This window comes from Monomorium pharaonis, chromosome 4 (assembly GCF_013373865.1).
Source record: "Monomorium pharaonis isolate MP-MQ-018 chromosome 4, ASM1337386v2, whole genome shotgun sequence".
Classification (NCBI taxonomy): Eukaryota; Metazoa; Arthropoda; class Insecta; order Hymenoptera; family Formicidae; genus Monomorium; species Monomorium pharaonis.
In genome coordinates, this window is record NC_050470.1 from 18797829 (window position 1) to 18815124 (window position 17296).

Genomic DNA, 17296 nt, shown 5'->3' on the forward strand with positions numbered 1-17296 from the left:
AAAAATTTTTTTTGAGGTTAGAAAATGCGAGCTAACTTTACAATTCTGACCTTGGATTCGGATTCAGCGGGTCAAAATACATAAGGATTGACTAGCCTAGTCCGCCGGACCAACCACTTTTTTTTGTGTGCTTGTGTTATTCATTCAATAATTTTGATAATATTAACATTTGTTATTGATAATATTAACATATCTAATTTTTAAAAAATTATAATTTAGAAAAATAGTTAAAATGGATTTTTAAAACGTAAGAAATTTTGAGAAATATAAAAAACTGTTGTTTATATTCTCTAAATTAGACAAATTTTTAATAAATTATAAATGTCAAACATTAATTTTGATTAAATCAAAATTTTTTTTACATCTTTTAAATTACAAATGTTAATATTATTAAAATTATTGAATAATTAATGACCATACATTAAATTTTTGTAAAATTTAAATGTATATAATACTTGTAGAAATGTATATAATAGTTGTATAAATGTATATAATTTATATATTTCATAAATATTTTAATATGGAAATTATTAAACAATTATAAATAATTATAAATAATTGTTTAAACAATTATAAATAAATAAAGTATTTATGAAATATATAAATTATATACATTTATACAAGTATTATAAAATTAAAATTAAAATTAAAATAACATTAAATAACATTTCATTGAAACAAATTTTTCCTTAATTTATTTTGCATTTTTCTTTTTTCTACTATTATATTAAAGAAACAACATTTTAATTAAAATCTTCATAAAAAAGGGCCGTTCGTGGGTTAAATAACGAAGATTATTTCTTTTATCCTGACAAATCAGCCACTGAAAATTGAAAACAAAAATAGTCTGTAATATTTCTTGCAAATCTGACAATAAATTAAAGCAATTTTTTCATTCCAATGGTTTAATAATTCTCTTAAAATTTTTCGTTAATTAACAAATTAATGATTATAATGGCTGCTGTAATTTGATTTTACAATAGTAATCTCAGAATAAAATTAAGAGATTAGAATTAAAATAAAAAGAACAGAAATATGTTTCTGTAAATTGTTTCTATATTTTTTTATTTAATAGTTATTATGACCAAATTATAATTCAATAATTTTGCTGAGAAAATTGATATTTTAATGTCTTCCTTTAATAATCTTATTTTCGAGTGTTTATAACACATCGTAACTGCTTTACTTCATACACAGTAATCGTATTATAATTATTAATAAAATTTATTTTCTGTCATACACGCTCTCTCTCTCTCTCTCTCTCTCTCTCTCTCTCTCTCTCTCTCTCTCTCCCTTTTTCTTCCTCTCTTTTATTTTTTTCCTTACTCTCATTTCTTACTTTTAGCAATTTCTTATCAATAGCGCTTCAATCAAGCTCATTTATTTAAAAAAAAACCGTACTTTTTTAGAGAATACATTATTTCTATTTCGACAAAAAATTATTTTCGACAAAAAATTATACCAATTCTTGACAATTATCTGACTAATTATAACTATATTTGCCGCGGCAAAAATATTACATTATTCTAAAAAGTCAAGATGTTCGTAAAAAAATTGTTTAAATAAATCGGAAAAATGTATAAAATTTACTATAAATAACTTTTCATTCATTTTTCTCAGTTTTTTAAAAAAATATCGAAGTTATTATTGATTTATCTCAAATATTAATTTAGAAATATATAAATAATTTTTCGTACTGATTTCACAATTTTTAGCGAAATTTTATTTTCATGCAAGGCTCCTGAACATTCGCTACAGTTGTATTGAATTTATAATGTCAAAGGCAAGAAATAACATGTAGCAACTTAATTTCTGTGCCCGTGCCGTTTGCAAATAAAAATACATTTGAATAAATTAATGTATAAAATTACTTCAAGACCAGGAGACCAGAAAAAGTGGCCAAAAGTCAAGATTTTATCGGATTTTAATAAAATTTTATATATAGGGATTTTTTAGGTCGCTAATAACAAATATAATGTCCAAATTTAAAAATTCAAAATGACGGATACAATATGGCGACTAAAATTAATAAAAATTGGTTTGTTTTAGTAAAACTGGATATATGGCAGTTTGGGAGGTTGCTAATAACGAATATGATGTCAAAATCTAAATTCAAAATGGCGGATTCAATAAGGCGGACACAACATCTTCATCAAGAAATGTAAAAACATGGCAATTTTAATGCAAATTTTTTATCAGAGGTTTTAGAGAACGCTGATTACAAATATACTATTTAATTTTTTAAATAAAAAAACAAATAAAAAACAAATAGAATCCGATAATGTCCTGCAACCTTCTCGCGGTAGATCTTAGAAGCTATAGTTATGTAGGCTAATCGCGGGCAAATTTGATAAAATATTTGATTTAAATTTTTAATATTCTATTTTCATAGACATCCGACCGCTTATATTTATTTGTATTACAACTGACTACTTTTTGCAACTTTGAATTCGTCATTTTGAATTTAGAATTTGAATAGCAAATTTGTAATAAGAGACCTCGAAAACCCTTCAGAAAAAATTTTTATCAAAAAGCGACAAATTTTTGCATTTTTGGTCTGCCATTTTTTTTAATTCGCCATTTTAAATTTAAAAAATTGAATAACATATTCTTAATCAGCGTCCTTGAAAATCTCTGATAAAAAATTTGCATTATAATTGCCATGTTTTTGCATTTCTCGTCCGCCATATTAGATCTGCCATTTGAATTTTTTGATTTTGACATCATATTCGTTATTAGCGACCTCCAAAACCCCCATATATAAAGTTTTATTAAAATCCAACAAAATCTTGACTTTTAGCCACTTTTCCGGTCTCTTGACCCACTGTGCACTGTGGCATTTAATCGCGCGAAAGATGTCTCATGTATATATTATTTTTTCAAACATAAATGAAGAGTGGCAAAAAGTTGCATAAGTACGTTAAAGTACATAATATGAACAACACATTCCACACTTAATTTTTTTTATGATGAGTTATGGCCGATTATGAGTAATCGGTATACAAAATTGTGCTGAAGAATTTACTAATTAAACTGATAATATTAGGAATTTGTATGTAATTTTGATTATTTGTTCATGTAATTAATTTTCATGTATTTCACTCATTCCTATGTGTAAAAGAATGAAGCTAACGAGGCCTTCAAAAAATAATATATATTAAATTTCGACGTTTGTAACAAATAATCTAGAGAAGAAAAATAATGCTTAACTACAGATTAAAATGCTGCTAAAAGAGTACGAATCGATAAAAAATGTTAAAAATTGTATCTCGGCAACTTCAAAATATGTACAACATAAGGAGGTAATTTATTTCATAAAATTTTGAAGTTGACTTTTGGCCACTTTTTCTGATCTCCTGGTCCATTGTGCATAGCCGTAAAATAAATGGGATGAGGCAAATTTTGTTCGTAAATAGAGAATCTTCCTTTTATATGTACAATAATTACTATCGTTAGCACTTGCTATATTGTGAGGATATTATAAACACGTCACAGATTATAGCACCAGGATACACTAGGGGTAAATAATTACAGGCACAAGACAAAAATTAGGTTATCAATGTATCATTTCTCGTTTGACATCACAAATTCAATATGGCTGTGGTGACGCCAGGAGAGATCAATTCTGTACCGCATACCGACAACTATCGGTGTCGTTGCGCAGATATTTTATATGGCAAAAAACCTGCGCAACGACACCGATAGTTGTCGGTAGCTGGTATAGAATAGAGTCCCTGGAAGCTTAATAACTAATGTCTTTACAAATAATTTCCATCCTTTTTAAAATTTCTATACAATTCTGAATATTCTTTGTATATTATTATTATCGCACATATAAGAATTGTTGTAATGCCTTGATCATCTTTTTTATTCACGTAACATTTACACGATTTTAAATAGAATATATTTTTTGTTACATGTGCGTCGAAAGTAATCCCTTTTGTCATTTTTTGTGGGTAAAATCGCTGATTTCAGCATTTTAACATTATTGCACAATTTTTGTTCTCTAATAGATGGAGTGAATTGTAGCAAAAAAACATTCCAGCATGACTTGTTCAGCACGTTTAATCATTTCTCCCATGCGTGTCATTTCGCGACGGTAAATAAAGAGTACGACATGCAACATGAGGGTAACCATAGACATAGTAAGTATAGACCGAGCATTTATTGTATAAGCGTGATGCATACGAAAAGAAAGACAAAAGATATGTAACATGAGTTTCTCCCACTTCTCTGGCATTAAAAAGAGAAAGAAACACATCTTATATCTTTTTGTCTTTCTTTTCGCATGCATCAACGCTTATACAGTGGATGCTCGATCTATACTTACTATGTCTATGGGGGTAACGGTCTTTTGTACTTGTGCGGGTGAACCTTTGAGTATGTAGCACGTGGAAAAGGAATTGCTTTATTTCATATAGATCGAAAGTATGTCCAAAGTTTGTGCAAGAGAGAAAGGTATAGAGTGATATTCGTTCTTTCTGTGCATGCAGAATGCGCATGTACCAGTGGTGCAAGTTTTCAGTCGCCACGCTTGCCAGCACCAAAATGGTCCCGTTAGTGGGGGCACGTACACAAGTCGAGAGTCGTGTTCGTGTCACGACACGAAGCTAGCCATTAGGTGCATTCCGTTTCACGCATGGACTGCATAGACTACAGCACATCACATGAGTGCATTGGGTCGTTTCGTTTTTCTCAAGATCTTACTGTATTGTCTGCGTTCCATTTTAATGCATGAAACATATTTATGTGCGCATGAGCTGCCTCACCTCGAGAGCTGAGGCAATTCATGCGTTCTCATGCGCTACAGTGGCGGATGGCAAGATGGTTTCCATGCGTGCATGAATTCCGCATAGAATAAAACGGAACGATTTTCAAGTTTTCCATGCGCTTCATGCGTGAAACGGAACGCACCCATTGTAACTTGTAGTAGTGTCCATAATACATTTGACGCATGCGCAGAGAAGACAAGTATTATTCTACATCTGTCTCTCTTACACAGTGAACATACTCGTGCACAAAAGGCCGACTTTTATGTAATTCTTGTTACATCAAGTGCTTTTAGTTAAGAGATTGTAATTTTTTAAGTCAAATTGTATTGAGATAGAAAAATGTAAATATAAATGTAATAATAGTGCATTATGCAAGAGCATAAAATAGCCCTTTGCACAAATGCAAAAACCGTTACGCCTTATATATTGCACATCATATTTTTTGTCATGCGTCGATGTGTGGTCCTTTAAGTCTTGGGTTCTCTTAAATTAACAAATTAGCCAAAGTTAAATTTGTGAAAGCGACAAAGCGTTGGTCAATTTTGTGAAAGTTATCATATCCCTGTCGCGCATGCGAGTATTGAAATAATCAAACGTGCTGAAAAAGTCGTGTTGGAATGTTTTTCGCCACGATTCACGGCATCTATTAGAGGACAAGAATTATAAAACAATGGCCTAGTTTACACCGCGCGACCTGACCTATACCGCGACCTAAGGTAGATTAGTAACAAATTTTAGACTTAAAGCTTTCACGGCCATTGACGTTAGTTTCAATAGAAAGGGCTTCCAGATACATGCCGCGTCCTGGTACAGTGTTGCGCCGACGTTTCGTAAACGTTGCAGTTTGCATCATCAGGGCTAGAAGCTCCGATACTGAGCTCTCTTGGATTGTAACCGTCCTTATATACTCCTTGTCCTGGTTGTAGGGATGGGAGTGAGGGGAGGGGGCGGAGTTGTTCGTCCAATAGTAGCACAGTTCATTCGCCTACTATTGGTCAACTGTTGGCCAATCTCAATACAATATAAGCTTACTATTTGCCAATTAATATGTGCTGTTTTTAATTGAATTTGTTTGGAAATGTTTTTAATTAATCAATAGGCTGATGAACTGTGCTACTATTGGACGAACAACTCCGAGTATATAAGGACGGTTACAATCCAAGAAAGCTCAGTCACAGTATAGGAAAGAACAGTAGGCTCACTCTGCTGAAAATCGTGCTAATGGTCGTCCTTTGCGCATGACTTGTGCGCACGATATGCACAACCAATAATATGGCGATAAAGTATTTCGTACGTGTCCCTACCAATGGGACCATCTTGGTGCTGGCGGCCGAAAACTTGCGCCACTGATTGAAATCCGCACACAGCAATATGACGGATCTTTTAATCATGAGATCAAAGGCACCGACGTCGAGTGAGCCTACTGTTCTTTCCTATACTGTGGCTCAGTATCGGAGCTCCTAGCCTTAATAATGCAAACTGCAACGTTTGCGAAACGTCAGCGCAATGGTGTGCCAGGACACGGCATGTATCCGGAAGCCCTTTCTATGGTAAAAAATTGTTTACACCGTGTAGACCTAAGTATACATAAATTTGGTTGTATGTAATGTAGGTAAGTAGTTTATATTTGTACGCTATAAAGCAGATCCATCTATTAGCCGATACACTTACACCACTTCATAGCACACCACCGTTTACACACGTTACGTTGTATGGATCAGGAATCGTAAAAAAGTGGCTTGACCCAAACAAGTTCGCGAGCGTTTACATTGTTGCGGCCTATCGTGTTTAAGTCAAATATAGTGTATAGGTCGCAGACTAAACTTACGGTGTAAACTAGGTCAATGTTAAAGTACAGAAATCGGCGACTTCACTTACAAAAAAGTGACACAAGATCTTTCGATGTACAAAACATTTTAAAAAATACTCAAATTATTTAACATTATATAAAGTGTTATAATTATTTTTTTTAATAGAAATAAAAACAATAATACAGTATAACAAACTAATACATGATTGTAAAAATATCGAAAATATTTCATAATTATCGCATTTTAATAATCAAAGTTAGGATAAATAATTAAAATATTAAAAAATTCCTTTTTCTTTTCCTTTTTTATTCATTTGGCAAATATATTGAAATGTAAAATACTCAGAATACAATCATTTGAAATAAACATGAGTAAAGACAAGAATATTATTATTATAAGACGCATTGCAATTTACAATGAAGAATAACGCAAAATAAAAAAAATCGATTTAAAAAAATTAAGGCAAAATTTCTTCATAAACCTAATTTTTAAAAATTAATTACGGAATTCAGAAAATTTTTGATCATTAATACCTAAAAAAGTGAAAATCGAAAAAAAGTACTGTATTTTGGTAAAATTAATTAAAACACATATCATCTTTAATAATCAAACCTACGCAACAAATGGACTAAACATAATATTGTGTACAATACTTTGTTTTTGTTGCAATAGTGATAAACTTTTTTCCAATATTAAAAAAGAAATAACTGTTTAATTTGCACGACATTCACAATAATGTCCATTTCTAACATATATTAACTTTAATCTAAGTTTAACTTATTTTTTCTTTTTCCAATTTTTAGAACTAGAAAAAGATAAAGAGCATGTTAAACCGATATCAAAGTTAATCTACATTGGTAAAAATAAACATAAATTTTTCAATTTCCCAATAATTTCAATTACAAATTTTCATGATTATGATTGCGATTATTATTCTTAGAATTATGAGCATAAAGATTGCCTATGTATTAGAATTTTTCAAATTTATGATTATTTTTTTGTAATTTGTTTGTTTCAATCGCGCTTTTTCTTGCACTATAGTGTCTTTTATTCTTTCCTAAATTATTTATCATAAGTTGATTACAATAATAATTCAAATTAAAAAATATATATATATTTAATTTGAATTGCACACACACACACATACATACACAGACACACATACACAGTATTCTATTTTAATTATTTATCATAAATATCTTGTAAATGATACAATAAAGAGGAAATGACAAAATTGTATGGTCTGCATGATGAGGAAAACAATGTAAGAAAATTCTTTTTAAAAAAATTAATTTTTAAAAGCCATATCCTGATCTCTCTAAATCTTTTAAAATGTCATTTTTTATATATAATTTTATATTTTTTATATATATTATTTCATAATAATTTTTCTAATTATTTTACATATAAAAATATATAGTTATCAAAAAATTAACAGTACAAAATTTACATTTTTGTCAAAATATGGCATATTAAATATATAGTAAACCGATCTTTTTATAATTCTACCTTGATACTATTATAAGCAAAATAACTAAAAATATATTTTATAGAAAGAAATCTATAATTATATTACAAAAAAATAGCAATAATTTTCATGTAACCTTAAAAATTTGATTTTTTCGAAAATTTTACTATTATTTGTTTCCTTTCACAAAGATCATACAACTTTTGTCTAAACATTTTCTACGATAATGTATTATGTACAAGATATTTGATGTTTGATTTTAATAGAAGTGTAATTAAAATAAGATACCATACGTATATTTTATATATATATATATATATATATATATATATATATATATATATATACATATATGTATTTTTTTTACACACGCACGCACGCACACCTCCACTTTTTTTAAATAAAAAGAGCATAGTACTTTTTGTTGTAAATTCGTGTTACATAAAAAAATAAAAAATTTTTATCTCTAGCAATCTTTAAATATCACAACTGACCTTTTGTTTTATTTTTTCAAGTTTATTTTTTCATCATATTTACTTTTAAGATCAACTTTAAAAATTTCAAAAAATGTGACAATTTTTTATTTTTAAGCGTGTAATGTGAATTTGCGAATAAAAAGTATGATACAATTAAAAAATTTCGTATTGGGTAATTCGATCTGGGTAATCCACTTCCGATTGAAATCAGAAATTGATAATACCATTATTTGATAGAGCGTACCCTATTTACTCATCAATTTTAGATAAAAATTATTTTCTTCATGAAAAAAAAAAAATGAATGGGTGATATGGAATGTCCAGTATATATAAACGTTATGGAGGTACGCGCGCGCGCGCGCGCGCGCGCGCGCGCGCGTGTGTGTGTGTGTGTGTGTGTGTGTGTGTGTGTGTGTGTGTGTGTGTGTGTGAGTGCGTGCGTGCGTGCGCACGCGCGCATATATTAGGCTGACCAAAGTTTGATTCGTTTGTTTTCTTTCTTTTCTTTTTAAGACAAAAAAGGTAATAGGCAAAACAAGAAAAAAAATTTAGTTGTGATCAATCTGATACACTTTTTTTTATTAACTACAGATTTTTTTTCTATATGATTTTGTATTCAAAAAACATGAAAATTTTGCGACAAAATTATTAATAATGTGAAGAAAAAAAATATATAAAATTTTAAATATAATTCTGTAAATTATTTACTGGTTATATATAAATGTAAAAAATTTTAATTTTTTTCTTGTATAATCTGTAATTTAACAAATTTATCGATACCTATTAATAATTACATATTTTCAATAAGGATCTAAGAATTTAAATTATTATTGAGTACATTTGTAAATTATGTGCTTATAATGACAAAAATGTATTTTCGTTACCAGCGCATAAAAAATGGTCTTTTTCTTACGTGTCACTTCACACAAAAAAACCAATATTTCCACGCACAGGTAACAAAAAATATTATATGTGACATGTGTGGGTCGACTATTGCTCATCCGTGCGGGTGAACACAAGAGCCGAAGGCGGGGCGTCCTTATCCTGCAATTACGGGCAATTAGCCAATTTACCACACTAATTGCAAGTATCCATTATGTATTATATGTATAATAAATTATCAAGCAACAATAAATATACTTTAAATTTTAAAAGTTTATTATGTTTATAATGCAAACACTCTTGACTCTATCAAATCATCAATGATTTGATTATGTATAAACACCAATTATTACTTTCACAGTAATAGATGCATTAGATTGATGAAAGTTTGTTCATATATTTTTTCTTTTCTTTCCTGTTTACAAGAATTTTTATATTTGTATTTCTTTTTATTCTTAAATTTTGTATCTTACTATAAAGTAAATGAATTAGTCACATAATTTTATACAGAATTTATTAAAAGCTAAACCAAAATTTTATTTAAAAATTATATAAACAAGAATTGAGGCAATATATGTATTTAAAAAAAACAAACAACTTTCTTGTTTGATGATCAACCTAATACATTTTAATGCATTATTATATCAAATTTAATTTCCTCAAACTTACATGTATCTTTTCCTTTACATGTTTAATATATGTATCTTTTCTATTTCTTTATTTGATATTTTATTCACACAATTAATTTACTCAAATAAGGTTTAAAGATTTTTCATAAGAGTGCAAAAGAGAGCGCGCCTAAATCAAACAATTGCATATAAAAGTACTTGAATCGGAAGATCGCGAGAGTGAGAAAGAGAGAGAGAGAGAGAGACCAACTGTTCTCATAACACTCTGTTCAATTATATTTGGCATGGTCATAAAAATTATATCAAAAATCTCTTACCCGTGCAACTTTACAAATGCAAAAATGTAAACGCAAAATCACGCATATACATGCAGCAATTTTTAATATCTTTCTCTTTTCTATTGTTTCTTTCCTTTTCTCTTTATCTTTCTCAAGTGCGCTATTTTCTCTCTCTTACGCATCGCTTTCATTCATCACACTTTTACAAAGCACACGCAGGTACACGCGTACTCTTTTTCTGACGCACGCACGCACGCACGCACGCACGCACGCACGCACGCACGCACGCACGCACGCACGCACATACACAAAGTTGCAGTCTCAATCTCACTCTCACTCACTCTCTATAGCCAATTTGATTGGATGCACCTGTATGCACTGATGCAAAATAAAGCTCCTATTATTACACATTAACTTATTTAAGTAAAGATATAACATAAAAGTCTTGATTAATAATATGGGCAACATATATTTTTAATGGAACGCTTTAATAAATGGTCACATTAATGCTTTAACTGTAACGTTAAAAAATTTGTGATAAATAATTAAATTTTTATCATATATAATCAATTAATCCTTTCGACAACACAGAATTTTTCTGTTTGTCCTGCGGGTATTAAAAATATAATCAAATTTTTACGATATTCGACATCTAAGAGTTTGGTCACTGAATTCGAATGTGCCAAAATTGCAAAATTCAGACCCAATTCAATATTATATCAAACTACACTTATGCATTTAATGAAATACCAACGTATTCTATTTCGTATTCAGTGATTCACGAAATCTTCAAGCAATAGATTTTATTAGTCAGATTTTGATTTTTTTTCCGACTGTCATATTAAATCTACCATTTAGATTTTTTAAATTTTATATATTCAACGCGTTTTTTTTTACAAAAACTCTTAAATGCCAATTTTTATAAAAATCGGATTCTGTCAATCAAAAACAAAATAATGTGCGCCATATTGCGTCAATGTCATCGAAGGGATTAATTAAAAGTTTACAATAAAGATTTTCATTTGTTAATAAAGTTTTTCAAGATAAATATAATGTTTGAAACCTTAATTATTATTAGATAAAAACTTAATTTACGCTGAATTTTAATAGAGCATGATTTCCCATTTTTAATTAACATGCTATTATTTTATCTAAGTAAAAATACATATAATATCGGGTCGACAAGTGCACACCAAACGTATACGCAGTACGACATTTCAAGTATAACAGTTACTGTTCGCTGTAAATGAAACGAATATCTACGGACATTGTGATTTTTATTTCTATTCTTCTAAAATTAACACAACTTTTATTTTATTATTTTATACTAATTTTATTAATTTTTTTTATTAAGATCGGATTAAATCAAAAAATACATCGTAATACAATTCTATTTTGTTCGCTAGCAATTTCAAGGAAGCTTCTTTGTGTGTAACAACTAAAAGAATTAATACAATTGTAATATGGATATAATGGAAATAATTTAGAAATTGTAATTATTATTGACTCATTAATAAAATATCGATGTAACAACAGATTTTTCACTAAATTATTTTAATATCTTATATATTTATTCAATTAAACAATGTAAGAACTTATACTAAGAGTATCTTTCTTTCTGATCAGACTAAGACTGCGGTCCACTTGACACTACAAACAATTCGAAGCATTTTATTAATCAATCGGAAAAAAATTTATAAATTGACCAAAAAATGCTTCGAAAAGCAGTTGTAGACCACCAAGTAGACCTTAGCCTAAATTATGTATAACATCTAAGCAATTCTATCCTTTTATGCCAATTTGTATACAAATTTATGTGAACTTATGCATAAATTTGCATCACCTGTATCGAAGTCTTTATGCAAATTCGCGTACCTTTACATCATACATTTATGTATATGAGCCTTTAATGTACACCAGAGCAACTATAAACTAACGTGTATTCAATCGAATTCGGCATTTCCATTCACACTTACTCTCTCTCCTTTACGTATCTTTCTCATACTCTCAAGCACAAACTCTAAAATTTCTCGGAAGCAGCGGAGCGGACAGATTTTACGGGGCAGTCGTATCGGCCGTTTTTCGCCATCATCATCCTAAATATTTCCATCTTCAGAAGCAACAATAGCAATTACTTCCAGTTGATTCACAAAGTGATTTAATCAAAATCATACAGAGCAGAAAATTAGGGGTGATGTAGTACTCGATGTAGTAGTCGCGTAGCAGCTTAAGTCAAGTATATAACTGGAAGGAGGGGAGGGGACTAAAGGTGGTTGGAGGATAGTTGCGGAAAGGGAACTAAGTGGTTGATTTGCGATATCATAAGGGGTGGCTATGTTTTTCAAGGTCAACGGGGGCTCGGGGCGGGCGGGCTCGGCCGGGGGTCGGGCTCGCTCACTATGCTGTGTGGTAGACCGGGCAGTCCGGCGGTGGGAGGGGCCCCGGCCGCGGGACCGCCGCCGCCGGGCCCGCCGGCGGCGGCCGCACCCACCACGCCCGCGGCGGACGTGGGTCCGCCGCCGCCGCCGACAGCGGCAGGGGGGCCCTGCGGCCCTGCGGGCCCGCCGCCCGTACCTCCCGCGCCGCCGGCCCCGCCGCCCGCGGCCCCCGCCACCGTTACGGCGGACGAGGACGAGGAGTTGGGCCCGCCGATTCCGCCACCCCCGCCCCCACCACCACCGGCCCCGCCGCCGCCACCTCCGCCACCGCCACCACCGCCACCGCCGCCGACGACGGAGTGCCCACCGCCGGCACCGGGAACCGGGGGTGGGGGCGCAGTATCGTGAGGAGTCGTCGAATGCGCCGTCTGTTGTACCGGCAGCGCCCCAGCATAGTATCCGCCATTGATGCCCTCGGGATAACTGCTGAAGAAAAGAGAAAGCGAAAAACAACATCATGGGCGAAACCTCGAAAATTTCGCGCGCCACTTTTTTCAGTACTTATGTAGTAGAGTAGCTTTTATTGTAGTGTGTAGAGTAGCTTCCAATTTTCTTTTTCTGTGACTCTGTGTGTGATTTCGTTACGCTCTAGAGTGGCGCTTTATGTGTGCTCTAGGTAGAAAGTAGCAATCGTTCCTCGCCAACGAGAAACAGGAACGTGAGAATACACACACAGGTCATCAAGATTCCCAAGAATGGAATCATCTTTTTCTTTGTCTCTTTTTCTTTCATTTGTTTTCTATATAAGTCACCGTCTAAGCGCTTAGTCTTTACACTCTATACACACACGCATCAACAGATTTTGTCACGCTCGATTTTCACGATCGCTTTCGGACTTTCACTCGGAAGAGAAGAGAAGTTAACATCTGCTCGAAAAGCCGTTTCTGTAAAAATTACCAGAGATACAGTGTTACTAATCACGAAATTGATCCAATGCTATTTTAAGAATGTTTTCCATTATAGTTTTAAGGCTCCTGGTTCCTTGTTAATACAGCGATCTTTGATTAACCTCCTAAACATTTTAAAAGCTTATTTCTTTTTCCTTTATTAATTTTTATAATTGTTATATAAAATTTTTTATTTTGTAAAAACAATTTTCCCACTTTTTTATATTTTTAATCCCTTTTTAAATCTTTATCATTTTTAATTTCTGTACTAATTTTATTTAAACTTTTGAACAAATACATAAAATATAAATCTAAAAAAAAATTTTTAATCCGTTTCTTTTAACAAAGATTATATACTTACAAATTTTTAAATAATTTTATAATAACTTTAACCAGTAAAGGACCGAGAACTTTTTTAAAATAAATCCGTGAAATTTTGGTTACAACAGTTTTTGGGGTCACTAACGTATCTATTATCAAAATTTTTTAATTTAAAATAGTGAATCCAATACAGCAGAGAAAAATTATAAATTGACATATTTCAGTAGTTTCAAAATTTCATTCATAACTATTGTTTGATGTATGATTCAAATTTACTATTATTTTAAAATTTGAAATAAAAATAAATAAAAATGGAATCGAATATTGTCACATCCCCATCGTGACTTGTGGGAGCTGCAAGTGATTTCTTATTACAAAATAATAAAAAAGCGTAAAAGATGTAATTTTTCAATTTGCTGTTTTCATCTGCCATACTGAATCAGTAATTTTCAATTTTAAAATTCTAATTGCAGATTTGTTATTAGCAACTACAAAAACTCATAAGAAAAACATCAACGTTTGTCATTTTCCTAATTTTAAAAATAACAAAATTATAATCAGTGACCTTGTAAACTTTTACAAAAATAGGGACTTTAAAGTGTTTAATTAATTAAAAAACATTAATTAAAAAGTGCGCTACTTTTGTCCACCATATTAAGTCCGCCATTGTGTATTTTAAAAATCTGATAACAGATTTGTGAATTATAATTTCAAAAACCGTCTGATAATATTCGCTGTTAACTTTTAATAATTTTCTACTCAAATGGTTTCAAATTAAAATGATGACGTCATGGTGTCGCCCGACCTCTTTACTGGTTAAATCGTAATTCCAATTCTTTTTAAATGCAGATTTAAGATCATTTAAAAAAATGTTTTAATACAATGAAGACATTAAGAAATAAGTTAAATCTTTCATTTAAATTCAAATTTTCATTTATACACACACAACACACACACATTTTCAATTTTAATTGTTAATTTGCTTAATTTTTTCCAAAATTTTTTTATGTATATAATAATTAGTAAAATATTAAATAAATACAAAAATTCTCGCTCTCTTCGACCATTCTTAAGGTATTATGACATGAGCTATTATCAATGTAATATAAAATATTAGATTTTATAACTAACGTCACATATATACAATTATATACAATTTGAATTTTAACTTTTCATAAAGCGTGAAACATCGTATATTAAGATTTAAGAAATAAAAATTATACAAACTTTTTCTTTCAAGAATATATATACGCGCGTACATATTATACTCACATGCACACATCTATAGATCCATATTCGTTCCACCATTACTGTACACATGCATACCCACACGTACACCTATTCGGATCCGTACATGTTCAAACATTCATTCATCTACAAATATAAATGTTTATCCACTGATCCATACATATGCACACAAATTCCATTCATAAATCTCCATACGTAGTCGCGCGCACACATATAAATATGAATAAAAGTAATATATTAATAAAAGTGAATTGAATTTTTTCTCATGTTATTTAAAAATATAATACAATAAAAATTAGTAAACAAGTTTTTATTGCTATCATTAATAAATTGAATATGTAAATACATATTCCATAGCTTCAATAAAATTAAATCTTACCAATATTCAATCAAGATTTATAACTGTTCATAATAATTACAAAATAGGAAAAAAATTATGTACAGAATGTTACATGGCATTGCACAAACCAAAGAAACATGTTTCTGGTAAATGAAATGGAACATGTTCTATAAACATGAATCAAAATGATTATCCATCTATAAGTGTTTAAAATTTATAAATAATAGCATAATTTTTGGGAAATTGTTATTAAAGATAAAAAATAATAAAACAAGTCATATAAATTGTTTATCTTTAATGCACTATGGCCTGAAATATCGGCATGTATATAAATAGTTGCATAAGAAACATCTTAATTTGTTATTTATTTTTTCACTTTATTTACTATCTCTGTCTCATTAATATAATATATACAATATATGAGACGTTCCACGTCAACCAGATCATTTCTCAGACTAAAATTTGAAGCATGCAATTTAAGCACTCTTGGACTTAAAATGTTTGTTATAGCATGAACTTTTAAAAGCAATGTAGCCTTTTTAAAAATTAAAAATGGCAGTCACATTATGGCGCCTAAATCGGGCAAATATCTCGAATTGTATATGGAATAAAAATTTTTTAATGTCAAAATTTAACAAAAATAGTTACTTTATCCGTGAATGAGGTCTCGCCACGAAAATGCAGTCAATTTTTATAAATTTAATTAAATGGCGAATCGATGTTACAGTCATAAATATAATTTATTCAAAACCATTTGAATAAATTAAAAAATGCTCGCGGTGGTTTCCATGGTCGCAAATTACAAAAAGGATAATAACTACCAAATAATAAAATACCACGACACAATCATATTCAATTTAAAAATACTTGAACAGGCTTAAAAATTGTAAGTTGAGGTCGTATAAATGAGTTTATATCGAAGAATTCACATTTTTATATATTTTTATTAAATACACGTTAGTAATACTTAGGTATTATGAGAAAATTTTAAAATAATATTGGTAAGAATGCATTGCTGAAGTAATAGTAGTCGAGTAGTTTGATATAAATTTATTTATACGAACTCAATTTACAATTTTTAAGCGTATTTAAGTATATGAAGCTAAAACTAGCCGCCGCGTAGCTGCCGAAGTAGTAATGTCAGAGTCACGTGTCTTACAAGGGAACCTCGCGAACTCGAAAATTCAGATTTGAATGAAACTTGACAAAAATGTAGAGGGGGTGAATACATGAATTTAGAAATTTTTAGTTGGTGCCCAAAAACGGTTTGAAGGGGTAAAACCACTCTTCAAAGTTCAGACAATTTTTGCGGTTTTTCGATATATCTCGTAAATTAAACAAAATATAAAAAATGTTTCATATGAAAGTTTTACAGTATAAATATCTTTATTTAACTATGCTATTTATTAAAAAAAAATTTTTTTATAAAAAAAATTTCTTTTTCAAAAAATGAATAGCGTAGTTAAATGGAGATATTTATGCTGTAAAACTTTTGTATAAAACATTTAATATTTTGTTTAGTTTATGAGATATATCAAAAAACCGCAAAAATATCTCAACTTTGAAGGGTGGTTTTACCCCTTCAAACTGTTTTTGAGCACCAACCAAAAATTTCTAAATTCATGTATTCACTCCCTCTACATTTATGCCAAGTTTCATTAAAATCTGAATTTACGGGTTCGCGAGGTTCCCTTGTTACGAGTCGTGAGTGAATCACAGGCCATTCCGCATTCAAAAATGAGTTCA

The 17296-nt window shown here is 30.6% G+C and overlaps 1 protein-coding gene across 15 annotated transcripts in view; it reads right to left on the reverse strand.

Moving 5' to 3' along the window:
* The window catches only part of LOC105835119 (C-terminal-binding protein), a 230170-nt gene that overhangs the window by 62866 nt on the left and 150008 nt on the right, over positions 1-17296 (reverse strand). The window contains exon 8 of one of the 15 annotated variants that reach the window (XM_036285589.1): positions 705-823. The exons of 13 other annotated variants lie outside the window; for them this stretch is intronic. In XM_036285589.1, coding sequence (XP_036141482.1) covers positions 817-823 — 7 coding nt within the window. In that variant the 3' untranslated portion in view covers positions 705-816. Of the gene's footprint in view, positions 1-704; positions 824-13307; positions 13639-17296 lie in introns of those variants that run through there. One more of the 15 variants, XM_012678119.3, reaches the window with a different exon arrangement.